Below are 15,979 nucleotides of genomic sequence, written 5' to 3'. Positions count from 1 at the left end.
CAAACCCGTCAAGATATACGCAATCAAATCTTTGATGGCATCGACAGTTTCAACAATACGATTGTTTGTCATGATGTGATTGTGAATCAAATAAATCTCTATCAACAGTCGTTGTGTGTGCGTGTGTGTGTATGATGCTAGGTGTGGGAACCTTTGCTGAGTTTGACCCTTGTTGTATCTCTGTTTTGACATGCGTCAGCTTCATAAGCGTGCTGAGTCAGGCGTCGATAGGAAGTGATCGTTAGAATAACGAGAGTAAATAAAATTATCTTGCGGAAAAATATTTGACAGGAAAGCAAAAAAATATTTACTTAGCATAGTTTTGGTATTTATATCAATAATTTTGTATATCAGGCTGCAATTGTATAGTTAGCATTATATTCGTACGATAGTTTCATTGCTTTAGGCAGTGTTGTTGGGCAATACACATTAATAATGTTATTCTGTATTATCAGCGTACATTAATGGTTTATACATAGGTATTAGCTAAACAGATATGTATCATGCTTGTTTCTAACCTGCGGATCTGTGGAGAGCGAGGAGAGCGAGCTGGTCTACTTGTAGAGAGCAAGGTTTCGGTCCCCGAGGTTCCGGGTTCTAATCCCACCTCTGGCTTTTGATGTGATGCCACAACCCCTCTGTAGTCATGCATAACACGGTCCCCTATTTTTCACCACACTATACCCGATAACCACTATTCGCCACAATAATGATGCACACTAACGGTCAACACAACTACAACTTAAAGGCTATGTGAAGAAGCTTGAGGAATCAGCAAAATTTCTAATAACTAGTTGTTAGGCAGCGGTGACAATAAAACAAGTCTATTGCAATACTATGGATACTGATTGTGCATATGCATTAATGTTTTAAACAAGTAAGCGAACAGCTGATTTTCGGCCCTAGATATGTAAATAAACCTGCTCGGCCCGCAAAAGGGAGCTATCGGCCTCCAATAAACGTTTGTAAAACGGCTGAAAACATCTTAGTGTGGTGAAATAGTATATTTCGAACCTAGGGTAGAAAATTAAGTTTTGCTGACTCGAGATAATTTTTTGAAGTTCGAGAATTTGAAACGATCGAGAGCTGCAAAACCCTTTCGGGCCGTGGTACGAACGCTATTTTTCACAACACTATACACAATTGAGAAACTATAATACAATATGCACACCGGTGGGGCACACGGAAGATTTCTCAGGTGCCGTTTGACATCACTAACTGCTGCGTCTAAAGAAACAGACAATTTTATAATTTTTCTATTATTAAATTAAACTGTCATAACCTAACCAAACGTGCTGATAATGAAAAAATCGAATGAAGGTTTAGGTACTAATCTAAAAAATAGTTTTGTTCATAAAATAAAATTATAAATGCCTAAAATTCAACTTTATAATTTTTTAATTTCATTTGATTTAATTTTTAATTATAAAATTAAACTGTCATAACCTAACCAAACCAACCAAACTTGCTGATATGAAAAAAATGTTGACAAAAAGTTAATGCTACCAGGGGGCTTCGAACCCGGATCTTTCGATTTATCGGCCCGACACGCTAGCCACTTCACTACTGAGGCCGATGGTTCAATACCGTATCGTTGCGGTAATAGTGTTCCCTCGACTGACGTCAGCAGTTAGTGACGTCAAACGGCACCTGAGAAATCTTCCGTGTGCCGTTTCGATATGCACACTAACAGTCAACACAGCTGCCACTTTAAGGTTATGTGAAAAAATATTTAGCGGAATTAGAAAAATAATTACAAATAGTTGCTAAGCAGTGGTGGCAATAAAACAAGTCTATTGAATGCACATGTATACAGCTTGTGCATAAAATATACATTATGTTTTAAGCAAATAAGCGAACAGCTGATTTTTGGCCCTATGGCCACAAAAACCTGCTCGGTCCCCAATTGACGATGAAAGCAGGCATGGACAGCAATTCGTAGCTTTCAGCCTCCAATTAGCGTTTATAAAAAAACTAAAAAGATTGTAGTGTGGTGAAAAGTACATGGTAACTTAACTAAAACACTTCTAATGCCAGAAATAATATAGCTTCTATATTACATAACTTTCAATTTTGTATAAATCAAATTCTTCTCGCCAAAGAACAAGACGAGGGTTTGGACCATTCCCTTATCAAAAATTTAAAATCAATAATGACGTGGAAACACAAATAAAAATAACAATTATATAATTGGTGAACTATTTTGATATATTGCATGTTCAACAAATAAATCATCGTAATAAATTTTTAGATTAAGTGAGATTTTTTGTTACAAGCAATATCTAAAGTCAATGGTGAGAGATGAACCATATTACGAGATGTAGTCTCCTCAGCTAGGCTGGCATTCCTAAGCCCACAGGCAGATTTACAGACTGACAGAGCTCAGTCATCAATAGACAGTGACAATATAATCACTCAAGTCAGTTTTCGCCAGTCATCGCATAATTGGGCGTCAACTGCCTCTAATTAGAACCAAGAAGTTCATCATAACTCACACCCACTGACCCCATTGTCAACAAACTCGCATATTTGAACTTTGTGACGAATGAATGAATGGGTCCATTTAACTAACTGCGTTTGTCAGAATTTAACTGTTGAGAGTTTATGTGGTTCCCTTTTCAAAACGTAACTGTTGTAAATTTACTCAACTACTTTATTTTGATTCTATAGTTAAAAAATATTTGAGTTTTACTCTTTTAGAAGAGTTCTCCCATACAAAACGTGTTTTCCTCTAAGATACCCATCCTATTATATGTTCTATAGAAAGGTATATCTTAAGAAAGATCTAAAATATTGGGTCATGGCATCTCTATTTAGAAGAAAGTAATGTTTATTTTTTATTTACATCACATTTTAGTTTTAGAATGTACACAGTTTTTACCACTCAAAATTTATGGTGCTTGTATTTCTTTATCACAATTTCTCATTGTTTTGGCAAAAATACTTTTTAACGTCCTTGGTTCGTGTTTAAAATCTCATTTAAGTGCGTTTCTTTCGACCGTAATACAACAGTCGTACGTATTGAGAATATCATGCATTTGTATTTCCAATCCCCTTGCTATTTAATCAATTCGTGTTTGATAAGTTCTATGTATTTTTGACTTAGATATATTATTAATGTTGATTATTAGTTACTTGACGTGGATTCCCATTATTACATTAAATAACTTAGCTTGGTTTTTTATACTGAAAAATTGTAAGTATATACGTATTGAACCCAGAAAATCCATGGTTTAAATTTACTTCTCATTAGGTAGGACCTTAGTTTTTCTCGTGTACTCAGGCAGTCTTATGAAATATAAAATATTAATAATAGAGGGTCATTAAACATATTTATTAGTACATTGATTTGTTTACTAAATGAAATAAATATGGTTAACAGGTTAAAATTAATATCGTTAACATTTGAAATAAATATAGCTTAGCTAAGGGTACAAAAAACTACTATATATCTCATAAGTGTTTGAATTAGAATGAATGACTTAATCAGTACGTTTGAAAACTATCTGTTTTAATACTGGGACACGTATTACAACTGACATAAAACTATTTAACTACAATTTTGTTGTTGTTTGATTCTTTTAAGATGTTGACGGGTTTGAATGATGGCTAGAACTACTTTGTCATAACTCTCTACCACCTCATTACAGAGTGAGATCAAACTCAAGACAATAATAATAGTGCAGTCAGATGTATGCAAAACAGGTCAAGTGCAAAAGCATGTGTAAGTACATTAACACTGGGTAGGCCTACATTATTAAACGAAGTAAACAAAGCCTATAACGAGGTTCAACTATAATTAACGTAACTTCAGTTAACACAAACTACATCTACAATAATACATTCTTACCTAACATGTTGTATTCACTATGCAAAGCTTGGCCACCACTGTTCATGCCAGGATCCTTTGTGCCGGCCTACGGGCCAGTGTGAAATTCGCTGTCTTGATCCATGTTAGTTTATGGTCTGACAACAATTGTATGCAGTTTGCTATTGACACGGTGCGGCTATAAAGCTTGGTAGTCTCATGACCGCGCATCTATTGTGTAGGAGATGATGTCTTACTGACGGCCGTCTATGGATTCATAAACTGCTCTGAATTGCAAATAAACTACGTGTGCTGGCGCCTATAAAATGAACATCCTGGTTGTTGTGGCTTTTAATTTGTAGATAAATTCAAAACATTGTAGTATGACTTTTACAGTAGCGAGGCCTCTCGTCACCTAGATTTTGTACTTAGATTGAAGTTTATTTTTTGTGATGAGAGGTTGTTCAATTTTAGGGTTTATTGCGGCCATCTTCTCTTGATTAGTTACAAGTGTTTGCGTCATTTTGAAATTTAGAATCTGATCCCTTCTTCTGTTAAAAAAATCCCTAAAACATAGTAAAAGAAAACCAGTATGTAAAACCTGTTAAAGCTGGCAAACCAAAAAATAAGACCACAAGGAGAATCGTATGATAGTAAAATAACCTTCAAAGAAAACCACAATCATTACAAATAACCTTTTTCAAGTTTACATATTTTTACATAAAAACAGACGGCCATGATAAAATATTGTTTACATCCATACCAAAATTGTGTTATCGTTACGGTTGGTGATGTTTTAGTGAATTGAAGTAAAATATGAGACATTTGTATGATATGAAAGACTAAAACAATAACAATAAATTTATTAGACTAAACCTGGTCCTTATAACCCAGTTTAAAACACAAAATCAAACCATGTCACAACTTCATCACACTGTTATGGAATGTTGTTATCACACGGAACTATTTTTGCTAGTCACTCGTGTTTGTATTCGTCCGCTACCGTACGTTGATGAGAACTTTCACAATTTTGTTTACATTCCAAACTATCCAAACTTCGCTTTCAGTTTGCTATACACTAAAGAATACTTAATTTACTACAACAACAAGTCTACTGACATTAGCATTGGATACTGCAGGTAGACTTCTCAATGTAAAATCTGGAGTTTAGTTTATTCTTAACTTAAAATGCCACTGGCGTAGACACTAAAAAAGACACATCTTCGAGTGAAATCTTTAATAGAAGAGGTAGACCAAGGCACAAGTAAAACGTGCTGTAGAAGATACAGATATATGAAATAGTTAAGGTAATTTGAAGGCTAAAGGGAATATACTGGCAGTCCAGAACAACCCTTTCCACAAGATTACTGAGCTCTATCTCGGAACAATTTCAAACATTCTCCTGAAGCACCCGTGGAGAGTGTATACCCAGGACATAAACTTCCTCTAGGAGCTTAAGTAAATCACCAATATTGTTTTGGAAAGGCTGCATATTGCAATAAAACAATTCAGCAAACTATTCACTACAATACATTTATTATTAAATTTTTACTAAACTAACTAAGCCTAACAATTGTACTGTAATGTAAAGCTTGAACCCTATACTAGTGATGCTGTGCTCAACGTCTCCTCTGAAACTTGATGTTGTAGCCCTCCGTGCTCACAAGCAGAACTGACAGAACTCTCTTCATCGTGTGAATGTTCATGTCTGTGGACAACTTGAACCTCCTCATCACGTGGATTATCGCCACCTTTATCAACATGTTTGCGTACATCTGGCCTGAAAGTAATTGGTTAGTTAGGAGTTACAGCATTCTTTGAAATTGTCTTGTCAAATTAATTATAAACTTAAAAGTATAAAGTTTTGATAAGGTTTAAGAACCTCTTTCATCAGGACAAATAATTGTCTCTCCTATTTTAACTTTCAATACTTTTACTTTGTACGTTTTCAGTAGAAGAATTAAGAGCTCAACCTAAATGAGCAATGCCCTCTTGTTTACCTACAAACTAAAATTATTTGCATAACACAAGGTAGGCAACATTGCTCAGCGCTTGTGTCTTAAATTACCTTCAAAAGGAGTACCGTATTTTTTTTCTTTATCTGTATGTATAACACATTATTTTTTTGACATACGATAGCAAATTTTCAGCTGGTATACTACACACACCTCCCTTGAACAGCTGACTGAAATTCACAAATCTGCGTGGCATCTTTTATTCATTCCAATGATGTATAGTAGACCCCGTTGTAATACATCCGATAGAAGTAATAGACCCCGTTGATTGAGATAAGAATGGCTCTTCTCACTTGGCGCTGGTACAATATTCTTTTATTATTATTTAACTATGTTAATCATACGATGTGTAGAGTATCGATTCACCTCAAAAGAACGGCGAATGTTATTAAAATAATAATGCCTCGCTATTCATCAAAACGGAGTTATTTTTATTTATTTTCCTATTTGTAGTTAGTTTTCTTTCAAAATCATGTAAAACGTAAGTAAAATGAATAGGAAATATAAAAAACTAATAAATAGTTTTGAGCTTACCTATACAATTTCGGGGACCTCCACTGAATGGTAAGAATGCAAACCTTTCTTTCCCAAATGCATTCTTCGGTGAGAACCTATCGGGATCAAACTTTTCAGGATTCTGAAAAATATGAGGGTTCATCAGGAGACCTCCAAGGGAAATACAGACAGTGTTGTTCGCTGGGATGGTGCACGAACCTGAAATACAAGAGTAAACAAAGTTGTTATAAAGCTGTAAACATTCTTTCAGACATAATATTGTGACGTTAAATCACTAAGCACAATGGATATAAACTGGGAATGACGGACTTTGAAATGGAAGATAATTTGAGATGAACTTTTAGTTTTGATACATTTCATACTCTGACATTCATAGCAATTCTTATGTAAAGAAAACTTCAACAACAAAAATGTATTGCAGTGAAGTGAAGATGACGAAAGAAACCTGTGTGTATGAACAAATTATTTTAATTGGAAAATTATATATTTGACTGCCTTTATCTGTATAGTGTATTTGTAATAAATATGGTATTTTTAAATGTTATGAGAGTTTTCAAAGAAGGCCATATACTTTGGTTGGCAATATACTAAACTTAATTTAATGGTTGGAGAAAGTCAGTGGTTTAACACATTTACGCAAGTGTTTGGTTATGAATGGCCATCCTGTATAAACATTTCTTTGATATCAATGGTTGTAAAATTACCCTCAATCGCTTATTAATGCTTAGTTGCTAAGCATTGAGAGCAGTATTTTTACATTGGTTTATAGCATTGATTAGTATTGGTTGGTTGGTTGGTTAGTTTGGTAGTTGGTTTGGTTGCTTATCAAGTAAAACGTGTCCCCATGCCCAATAGCAATGGTTGTACACATTTCTTTGTTTTCTTATTCAAACGTATACAACAATGTATTATACATTGTTGTGCTTGTTTGAACAATGTTTTCTCATCCGTAGTTTTGCTCAAACAAGTGTTTGCTTGTAAGTATTTTCACTCACTCAGTTTGATGTCTTCGCTGGTTTTCCTGAGAGCAAAGTGTGATATGGTGAACCACCTCAGAGTCTCTTTGTACACCTGATCCAGATAGGTCATGCTCTGTAGGTCTTTGGCTGTGACGTCACTGTCTGTCCCCACTACAGAGATAATCTCTTGGTAGAGGCGCTCCTGTGAAGAAGATAAAATACTTTTTAAATATTTTACAAATTTAAATTTGGAAACTTTTTACCCAAAAATGTAAATAAAGGGTTTTATTAACATTAATTTTTCTTAGATTAGTGGCACATTTTATTTGACAAGGTAAATTCTATATAATATATTTATGTGACTCAAGCAAAATTTTTAAATTGCAATAGTTAAAAAATAAATATTTTTAACTGCGTGCCTTATGTATTTATACATCTTTTGAATGCAAATACATGAATATACCATACTATAAGAAATAAATCGTCGCCGGTACATTTCTGTAGAACTGTTATTTCCCTTTACATTCTGTAAAATAAAAAATAAAAACATGCATCCGTCTAGAAACACCACTAGACTATGTGGGGTATGGTACAGGGAAAGTACACTATATTTAATTTAAACGTTATTTCTAAAATTGGTTAACAAATTATGATTTACCTGTATATCCTGATACTGTGCAAGAGTCAGCAGACAGGATGCTAGGGCCGTGCCAGTCGTGTCCGTACCCTGAAAAATCATTTAATATTCATGACATGGCTTCAACTTTAAACTTCAAAGCTCACCTTTTATTATTCAGTTTCTTTCCCTTGCAGTTTTGTTGTTTCGCATTCTAATGTTATAAACTGATGGGAGAAAATGTGTCTTCTAACGTAAATACTGTAGAAGACATGCATAGCTTCGTTCAAATCAGCTGTTTCCTAAGTCAGACCCTACAAAGGACAATGACCATCGTACGGAAGGTCTACTTTACCTTTTTTGGTTTGTTTTGAGTAAATGCATGATATATTTGTATACAAACTTGTGTAACAAGAAAACTAGCAGTTGTATAACTTACCGTGCCGTACATTGTAACCATCTCTGTCTTTAGGTGTTCTTCTGTGAACTGGGGAAAGTTCTCCTGCATCGTAGCGTAAACCTCTACCAAGTTCTTAGGGCCTGGAAATAATACAAGTTTTAAAACTCTTTTCTATCTTGATTAAATTTATTTTTTGGAGCTCGTAAGCATGTATTGTATTGAGTATGTCTGGAGGATTATTGGGAAAATTTCCATCACTAACTAGTCCAATTCTAGGTAATAACTTGGATCCCGTATTTAGTTTTGAAAGGCACTAAATAATGTTAAAGACACAAACCTCATATTATGTTTCGTTTTATCTGAAATGTTAAAAAAGAAAGAATATATTTGGTAGCTTAACATTGTTATTTTGAAATAGATTAAATCTTAATTTTTATCAAACTAGGAAAGACTGTAAATATCAGTTAAATATATTTAAACCAGTAACAATGTCTTGATCACTAAGCCTTCTTTCACACCAGCGCAATGCCACATCCGTCCCGCACCGGACGAAGCTGTTTAGACTATTGAATCATATGGGAGCTTTCACACCAGTGCAGGTTGACCCGGACCGACCCGGACAGACCTAAACCTCTGTCCGGGTTGAAAAATCACCCGCACGAACCTAAACTTCCAATGCGGGACGAAACCGCATGAATAGTTTTTAGATCATGGGCTCTTATGTACCTTTTCACACTTACGCTGGACGGGCTGGTTTCGCCCGCACATAAATCAGTAGTTTTGACAGTCTATGCCTATCAGTGGTTGAGTGTGGTTGATTTTGTAGTACTCTTGATAACTTAATATGGAAGTTAGTTGTTTTTGGTATGGAGGTAGAAATTTATATAGATCTGATTAGTTTGGTCAAGCTTTATATTTTGGTTTGTTTGAAGGCCAGTGTGTAGGACGGTTTAACGAGCACTTACATGTGGACATTATACAGAAGTTTAAGATCTGATACCCCACAGCTGTCACCATTACTTTTAAAAATACAATGGACATTTTTACACACACGGCATCGATCCAATTAAGTTATTTAGCAAGGGGCACTGTATTTTATTTTCGGGTACAACAAGTAGCATAACCACCTTTCTTGTATTTATTTGAATAAAATACATCCAAAAATCACAAAGTTTCAGCCTGGAAACCCCCGGATTCGGGCAGCAATAATAGTGTGAAAGGGCCTTGCGGGTCATCCCGCATCGACGGTGGGGGACGGTGCCGCACCGCGCTGGTGTGAAAGAAGCCTTAACATACCTGTAAACGAAACTTTGCCGTCCGCACTCTCTTGTTCAGCTAGTTTATTCTTCAATTCGTTCTTCACTCTCGTCTCCTAAAAATATATACTTTTACCATAAACAATAATTATAAGTGATTTAAAAAATTACAAGAGTATCGTTTGATAAGAACGACAAACAAAAATATGTAATTTTTTGACACGATATCTTGCTCATTTTATAATTTATGCAAAAATTCAATTAGGTTAAAGAGGTACATTATTAGAAACGTAATTTCATAAAACTTTAACTATGTATTCGGAAGGAAGGAAACCTACTTTTAGGTACCTCAAGGTTCACGTAGCTCCTACCTTGCTATATGTTATGTGTTATGTGTGTAGTCTGCAGATATTTCAATTATTAGCTATAGTTTTTTATATACCGTGACATTGCCCTGTTATGTTATAAATTCTCCTGACATAGTGAGAACTGGAAGAAATATTTTAATATAGTTGCTTAAAATTTTTAAACATTTTCGTACCTAATGCCCTCAAGATGCCTCAAGATAGTAAATTAAAATTAGTTTTACCCAAAGATCCAAAATAACCAACAACATAAGCTCGGAAATTATCCTCGTCTACCACACCTTGAGAGGAGCTTCAGTAAAGTTCTTGTATAAACGATCCACCTCCTCTAGATCCCTTTGGTAAAGGAAGTAGAACAGGGTGTCTATACGGAGCCATGGCCTCACTGCACGGATGGTGAAGAAATGAGGAATCCTGGAATATGGAGTAGGGCGTTTACATGAAAATAGCAGTAGTAAAAGTGAATTACGATAGTAATTTTGTTTTGTTTAAACAAATATCTAACTAAATAAAGTAAAATGTCAAATATAACTCAAGCTGTATACTGTGGTTACCTCTCTACCACCTTCATGAGTCCTTCAAAGCTCTCTGACTTGGTGTCAAACTCGACGTCTGGTCCAAAGACCAAATCTGTAACATAAATTACTGTTTTATCACAACTAAAAACTATTTTCAATTAGGCATAATTTTTCATTAAATTTAATTCATTATATTCATCTCATATACTGTGATCGGCCTAGTACAGTTTAACAAAAATCATGTCATTATCAAATAGTTATTATTCTCTTATAACTGTCGTATACTACTTACTATACACAAACACCATATGTCAAACCGGTTTAACTGCCCAAAATCGTCGAATAAACAATCAGATTCACACATTTATAGTAACATAAAAAACTTGCAAATGCTCTAACTGTCTGTTCTTTCGGTTAACCATTAATTTTGTCAAAATTTATTTCATTTAAACCTACGTAATATAAAAAAAATCGTAATGTACGTACGGCAAACAGTTTTGAGTGCAGTGTGCATGGTATAGCTCTGCACGTCCACCTGACTGTTCCCTTCGTGTCTGCAAAGCTCGCCCACCAACTCCTGGCTGTTCCTGTTGAAAGTAGGCATCATCTGATCCAGGTTACGGGGGTGGAACAGGTGGTTCAAGTAGCGCCGGGTGACCTTCCACACTTCCACTGAATATAAGGAAAAATATATATTTATTATATTTTTTTATATAATATAATCTATATCATTATTTTAATGTATATCATTCAGTAATTGGTAAAATTTCCCTGAAAAGACTGTTTATATTATTTTCTAATATATATACAGACATTTAAGTTGATTATTACTGCAAGACGTTAGGAGTAAACAAAATTTCATTATTCAGTCTTTTAAGTGTGCTCGACTGTCAAAAGTTATTAGTTAATTATTTTTAACATAACTATGTATTTAAATGGGGTTTACATTTATTTATGTTAACATTGTGGCCTACCCCCCCCCCCCAAAAAAAAACACACAGGACAATAAAATAAACTGACTTTAAAAACTTTGGTCGACTTTCTTTAGCATGTTCTGTTAAATTTTGTTGTTCATTAGTTATTCAGATTGAAACATAATTATATTCAAGTTATTGAATTACATTTGAATTCTTACCCGGTGCTGTGAGAAGACCAAACCCGAAGAACTTCTCCAGGCACGTCAGCTCGGTAGGTTTGTGTAGGACGTGAGAACATTTCAAAACTGTCTGAAAACAAACACTAGATCAGTATATAATTATTAGTTGTTGATACATAACCGATGGATTGTTTTTAATTACAAAAATCTTCAATGCAGAATAAAACCCACTTATTCATTAATCAGGACTATAATAAAACTCGATGATCAATATGATGATCAATAATAGGATAAAACTTAGACGTTATAGACGTTCCTCAGGATATATTGTTTATAAATAAACCACACAGAACCAGAGAACCGTGACAACTAATTACAGTGCAAGGTTATTCTGTATGTTTTTGGACTTCACAGATATTTGAAGTTAGTTAAAATAGTCTAACTTCACACACAATTAAATCTTATTCTTTTAATTTCAAATTTGTATTTTAAAAATTCGTCACGTTACAACTTTACCTGGATATCCTCCAGACCGTGGACCACGAACACCGGCAGAGGTCCGCACCAGAAGCAAGCGATGCTGATACCCTTGGCTACAGCCTGCCTGGAGAACTGGAGAGCGGCTTCAGTCATCTCTATAACACAGGTTACAAGGGTTAAACCTACAATTGTTAATGTATGAACAACATGTATGAACCTTGTAGCACAATAATCGGGAGATTTTGGATTTTAATCGATTTGATCTGTACTAAATTTAGATATGGAAATTCTTATTGTATTATCTTAATTCATTGTAAAAGTAGATTAGGTTAATGTGAGAAGATAGGAGGTAGCAACTGATGCCGATAATTTAACATTGCAATGATAGAAAATATGTCGAAAGGCCAACTGGAACAAAAATCCTCACTGGTAAGACCGCGTTCTTCTGGCTTTTAATTGAGAGTAAGTACCTAGCTTAACCATTTAATATTAAACATTTTTATTTCGTTAATTGCCATATATAACCCCTACTAAGCTTAGTAAAAATCTCTTGCAGTGAACTATTTCCAAAAGCGTAATAAATAGTATAAAAATCCTCATTTTGATGCAAGTACCACTTAGTGTTTTTCTGTTACAATAACCTTTAAACGACCATTAAGTTTTACCATAGGTTTTACTAATACAAATTGTAAATCTTGCATAACAGTTTCTGACCCTAGCTGGTCAATAATATAACTAGGAGATTGTCAATTCATTGAGAGTCAAGTGTTGATCCATTGCTTTGGAAAATGATGAGGGCCCTCATACTCACTATCCAAGCCCATGATGGTGAGATGAGCGTGCCCGATGATGGGCAGAGTGGGCAGCACCGTGGGCATACTGTAGGCTGCCCTGATGAGGTCTCTGTGTCTCCACTGGAACCACAGCAGCAGACCGACCAGCACCACCAGACTGTAGGTGAGAGTCGCGGAGACCGCCGTCAGGACCACCGACAGCATGCTGCAGAGGGAAAGATGAATGGTCAACAGCCAGGTTGATAAGAGACTTTAGTACACAAGAGAGAAATGGACTTCGTCGAGCTGTGAGAAACAATCATAAAGAGTGGTACGAATGTTTGTACATCACTTGCTGAGAAATTCCGAAACGAAACTCGGTTTCCGAATGTCTCAACGACAAACACATGCACAATCATAAAAAGTATTACAGCAGTTTTAGATACACACAGCCTTACACGTGACACCAGGTACAAACACTACTAGCTCTCAATATCTGATACACGCAAACTATTCAAACACCAGATAAAACGCGACATTACACACTCAACCTAATACAAACAAGCAATAGATTAAGCACCACAAACAAACCCCTTTATACATAACACCAAATACCAACACACCATTAACAGATCGTCTTGTACAAAAACATTCTTACACAGAACACCAGATGCAAACGTGCAGCTAATACCAGACATGATCACAACTTTACACAAAACACTTGACATAAACAGAACACTATAAAAAACAGCTGGTATGAAAATAAACAGAGCACCAAGAACATTCAAGGCATCAAATACAAACAAAACCTCATACCAACCACGAAATACAAACGTAACATTACACAAAACACTTGAAACAAATACTACATCTTACAAAACAACTGATACGAAAACAACATTACACAAAACATGACATACAGACACAACCTAATCAACAACAAGAGATACAACCACAACAAACAATGACGTCAGATACAAAAATTGCCTAATATATTACACCAGATACACGCCACGGTTTAACAATTTAAGTATAAACTTAAACTTACTCAAAACATTAGATGCAACCACAGCTTTAAACTCAGTTCTTTGATATTTTGATCCGCTTTTAAAAACTAAACATTTTCTATTCAAAACAATCAATAAAGAAATAGGTATATCAAACTTCCAGGGCAGTTGATGTTAACTTTCGAACACATTAAGCGTTCTATTTTTAGCAAAACGTGTTTCCCAGTTTCATTCCCTGCAGGCTAATGACAGAATCGTGTCATCTGAAACTATTTCCTTGTTATAAAGTTTAGCGCTCTAATTTACAGTGTTATAAACACTGTAGTGATTTGACAGATTCTTAAACGACGAAGCTTGTTTTAACGTATGCTTCGTGACTTGCAATATTGTTATAATTGTTGACTTGCAATAATTATTGAGTTAAGATTTCGACTAAATAAATTATCTTTGCCTTCTATTAGTGTATATTTTGCAATCAATGTTTCAATAAATGGTTATGATACCAAAAGGATTGATAATAGTTTGGTCAATAGATCGTCTTTTTGAGCGGAGCGAGCGAAGCTCTTATACGTAGACTATTATGCATTTCGTAATACGCAAACTCCTCCTAGACGGCTGAAGCAATCGTTTTCAAATTTTGCATGGTGATAAAGACCACATCGGTGAGTGTCAACATCTATATGGCGTTAAAAAAATCTCTCAAGAATCCGCCCCACGGGCCCTCAAAGTTTCAATGTAATTCTTATGGAAGCAGTATTTGACACATAAATAAAGGCATAAGATCAGCTGGTGACTTTTGAAGGAAGTAGATCAAACAATAGCATTATTCCACGGATATTAGAACAGAAACGGTATAGATCATAAATAATATAACCAAATGACGATACTAGCCTGAATCGTATACTAATAGCTTAAACATTTTGTTTGGACGTTTATTGAATTTTATTGGACGTGGACGTTGATTGAATAAGACAAACATGTTTGCTTTGAGTTTATCCAACTACATTAACAGTTGAAGTTGTGTTTAAAGGCTTGTTCTAGGCTTACTTGGGGAAACCTTATGTAATATTTTTTAGTAGTCCTTATATTAGCGATGACTTGGTTTGTGAATTAGTATATGAATCTTAAGGTATTTTTAAGAACAGAACCATCTGTCGATCAGAGTTTATGTATTTACATTGTAATACATGCAGCTTTGTGAATAATAGTGTCTTAGTTGATACGAGAGCTCGCCCCGTTGTCGAAAACTCGACCAAAAGTATGTATTTATCAAACTTCTCTATCTTTACCCCACGCTGTAAACATGTGATTGGAATTTCTTCCATTTGTTTAGAATTTCTGCTTATTTGTTGTTATTTCGTTACCAACATGGCAACCCATAAGGCTCATGTACATTTTTTTTTGAATTTCAAATTCATTTTTCATGCTTATTTTGGGGCCTATTTTAATTTATAAGGGGACTCTGTACATCTACAGATAAATATCTTTCATTTGGTACCCACCCCGTATCATTCGGTCCAGTAGTATGGTTAGGCTAACTGTCATAAGTTTTGCAATAGTCGTTTAGTATGTAAGATTTTTTTATGTGATTGGCTTACTTGAGAAAAACTGAATTTTTAATATTAGCTTTTATAAAAAAGTGATGAATTACTAGTTAGTAGTTAAGAACGAAAACCATACACGTTAACGAAGTTTACATATCATCCATAGGCTGATTTCCTTAAATAATTGTGGATTTAATGATGTCTTTAAAATGCCGCTACGTAGCAAATAGTTCGATCCTAATAATATAATATTCAATCTTGTTAATATAACTTTTGTAACGATAATATATTTCATGGTTTCACTTATATACTCACCATCACATAAAGTCCTCTTATGCAGTTATCAGTAACCAAAATGGTAGAATCCGAAACTGTAAAGGGTTGATTTCTAGGTTATAACTAGCTAGAATTGTACCACCCTGTTTTAGAAAAGTTGGTGACTAACCCAGAGAGTTTAAACTTAAAATGCAGGTCTCAGAAAAGGCCTAAAATTACATCTCTGTGATTTTATATTCCCTTTTTTACAAAACAACTTGTATCTAATCTAATAAATTACACCAATATTTATATTTATACAAATGTTCTCTTCACTTAAAATTGTAGGTAATATAATTATGAAGCTCGAT

The 15,979-nt window shown here is 34.7% G+C and overlaps 1 protein-coding gene across 1 annotated transcript; it reads right to left on the bottom strand.

Annotated features, from left to right (window-relative positions):
* Nucleotides 1-5,427: 5,427 nt before the first annotated feature.
* Nucleotides 5,428-13,027, bottom strand: LOC128982134 (cytochrome P450 4V2-like). Its single transcript, XM_054401183.1, has 12 exons — nucleotides 12,841-13,027; nucleotides 12,066-12,184; nucleotides 11,589-11,679; nucleotides 10,940-11,125; nucleotides 10,490-10,565; nucleotides 10,217-10,349; nucleotides 9,611-9,686; nucleotides 8,354-8,454; nucleotides 7,957-8,025; nucleotides 7,335-7,500; nucleotides 6,358-6,537; nucleotides 5,428-5,588 (listed from the first exon to the last, which is right to left on the bottom strand). Exons 1-12 carry the CDS (start codon nucleotides 13,025-13,027, stop codon nucleotides 5,428-5,430), a joined length of 1,545 nt encoding a protein of 514 aa, XP_054257158.1.
* Nucleotides 13,028-15,979: the final 2,952 nt, after the last annotated feature.

Source organism: Macrosteles quadrilineatus, unplaced genomic scaffold, assembly GCF_028750875.1.
Source record: "Macrosteles quadrilineatus isolate MER2022 unplaced genomic scaffold, UCM_ALF_1.0 Scaffold_128__1_contigs__length_305072, whole genome shotgun sequence".
Lineage (NCBI taxonomy): Eukaryota > Metazoa > Arthropoda > Insecta > Hemiptera > Cicadellidae > Macrosteles > Macrosteles quadrilineatus.
This window is presented reverse-complemented; position numbering and strand designations above follow the sequence as displayed.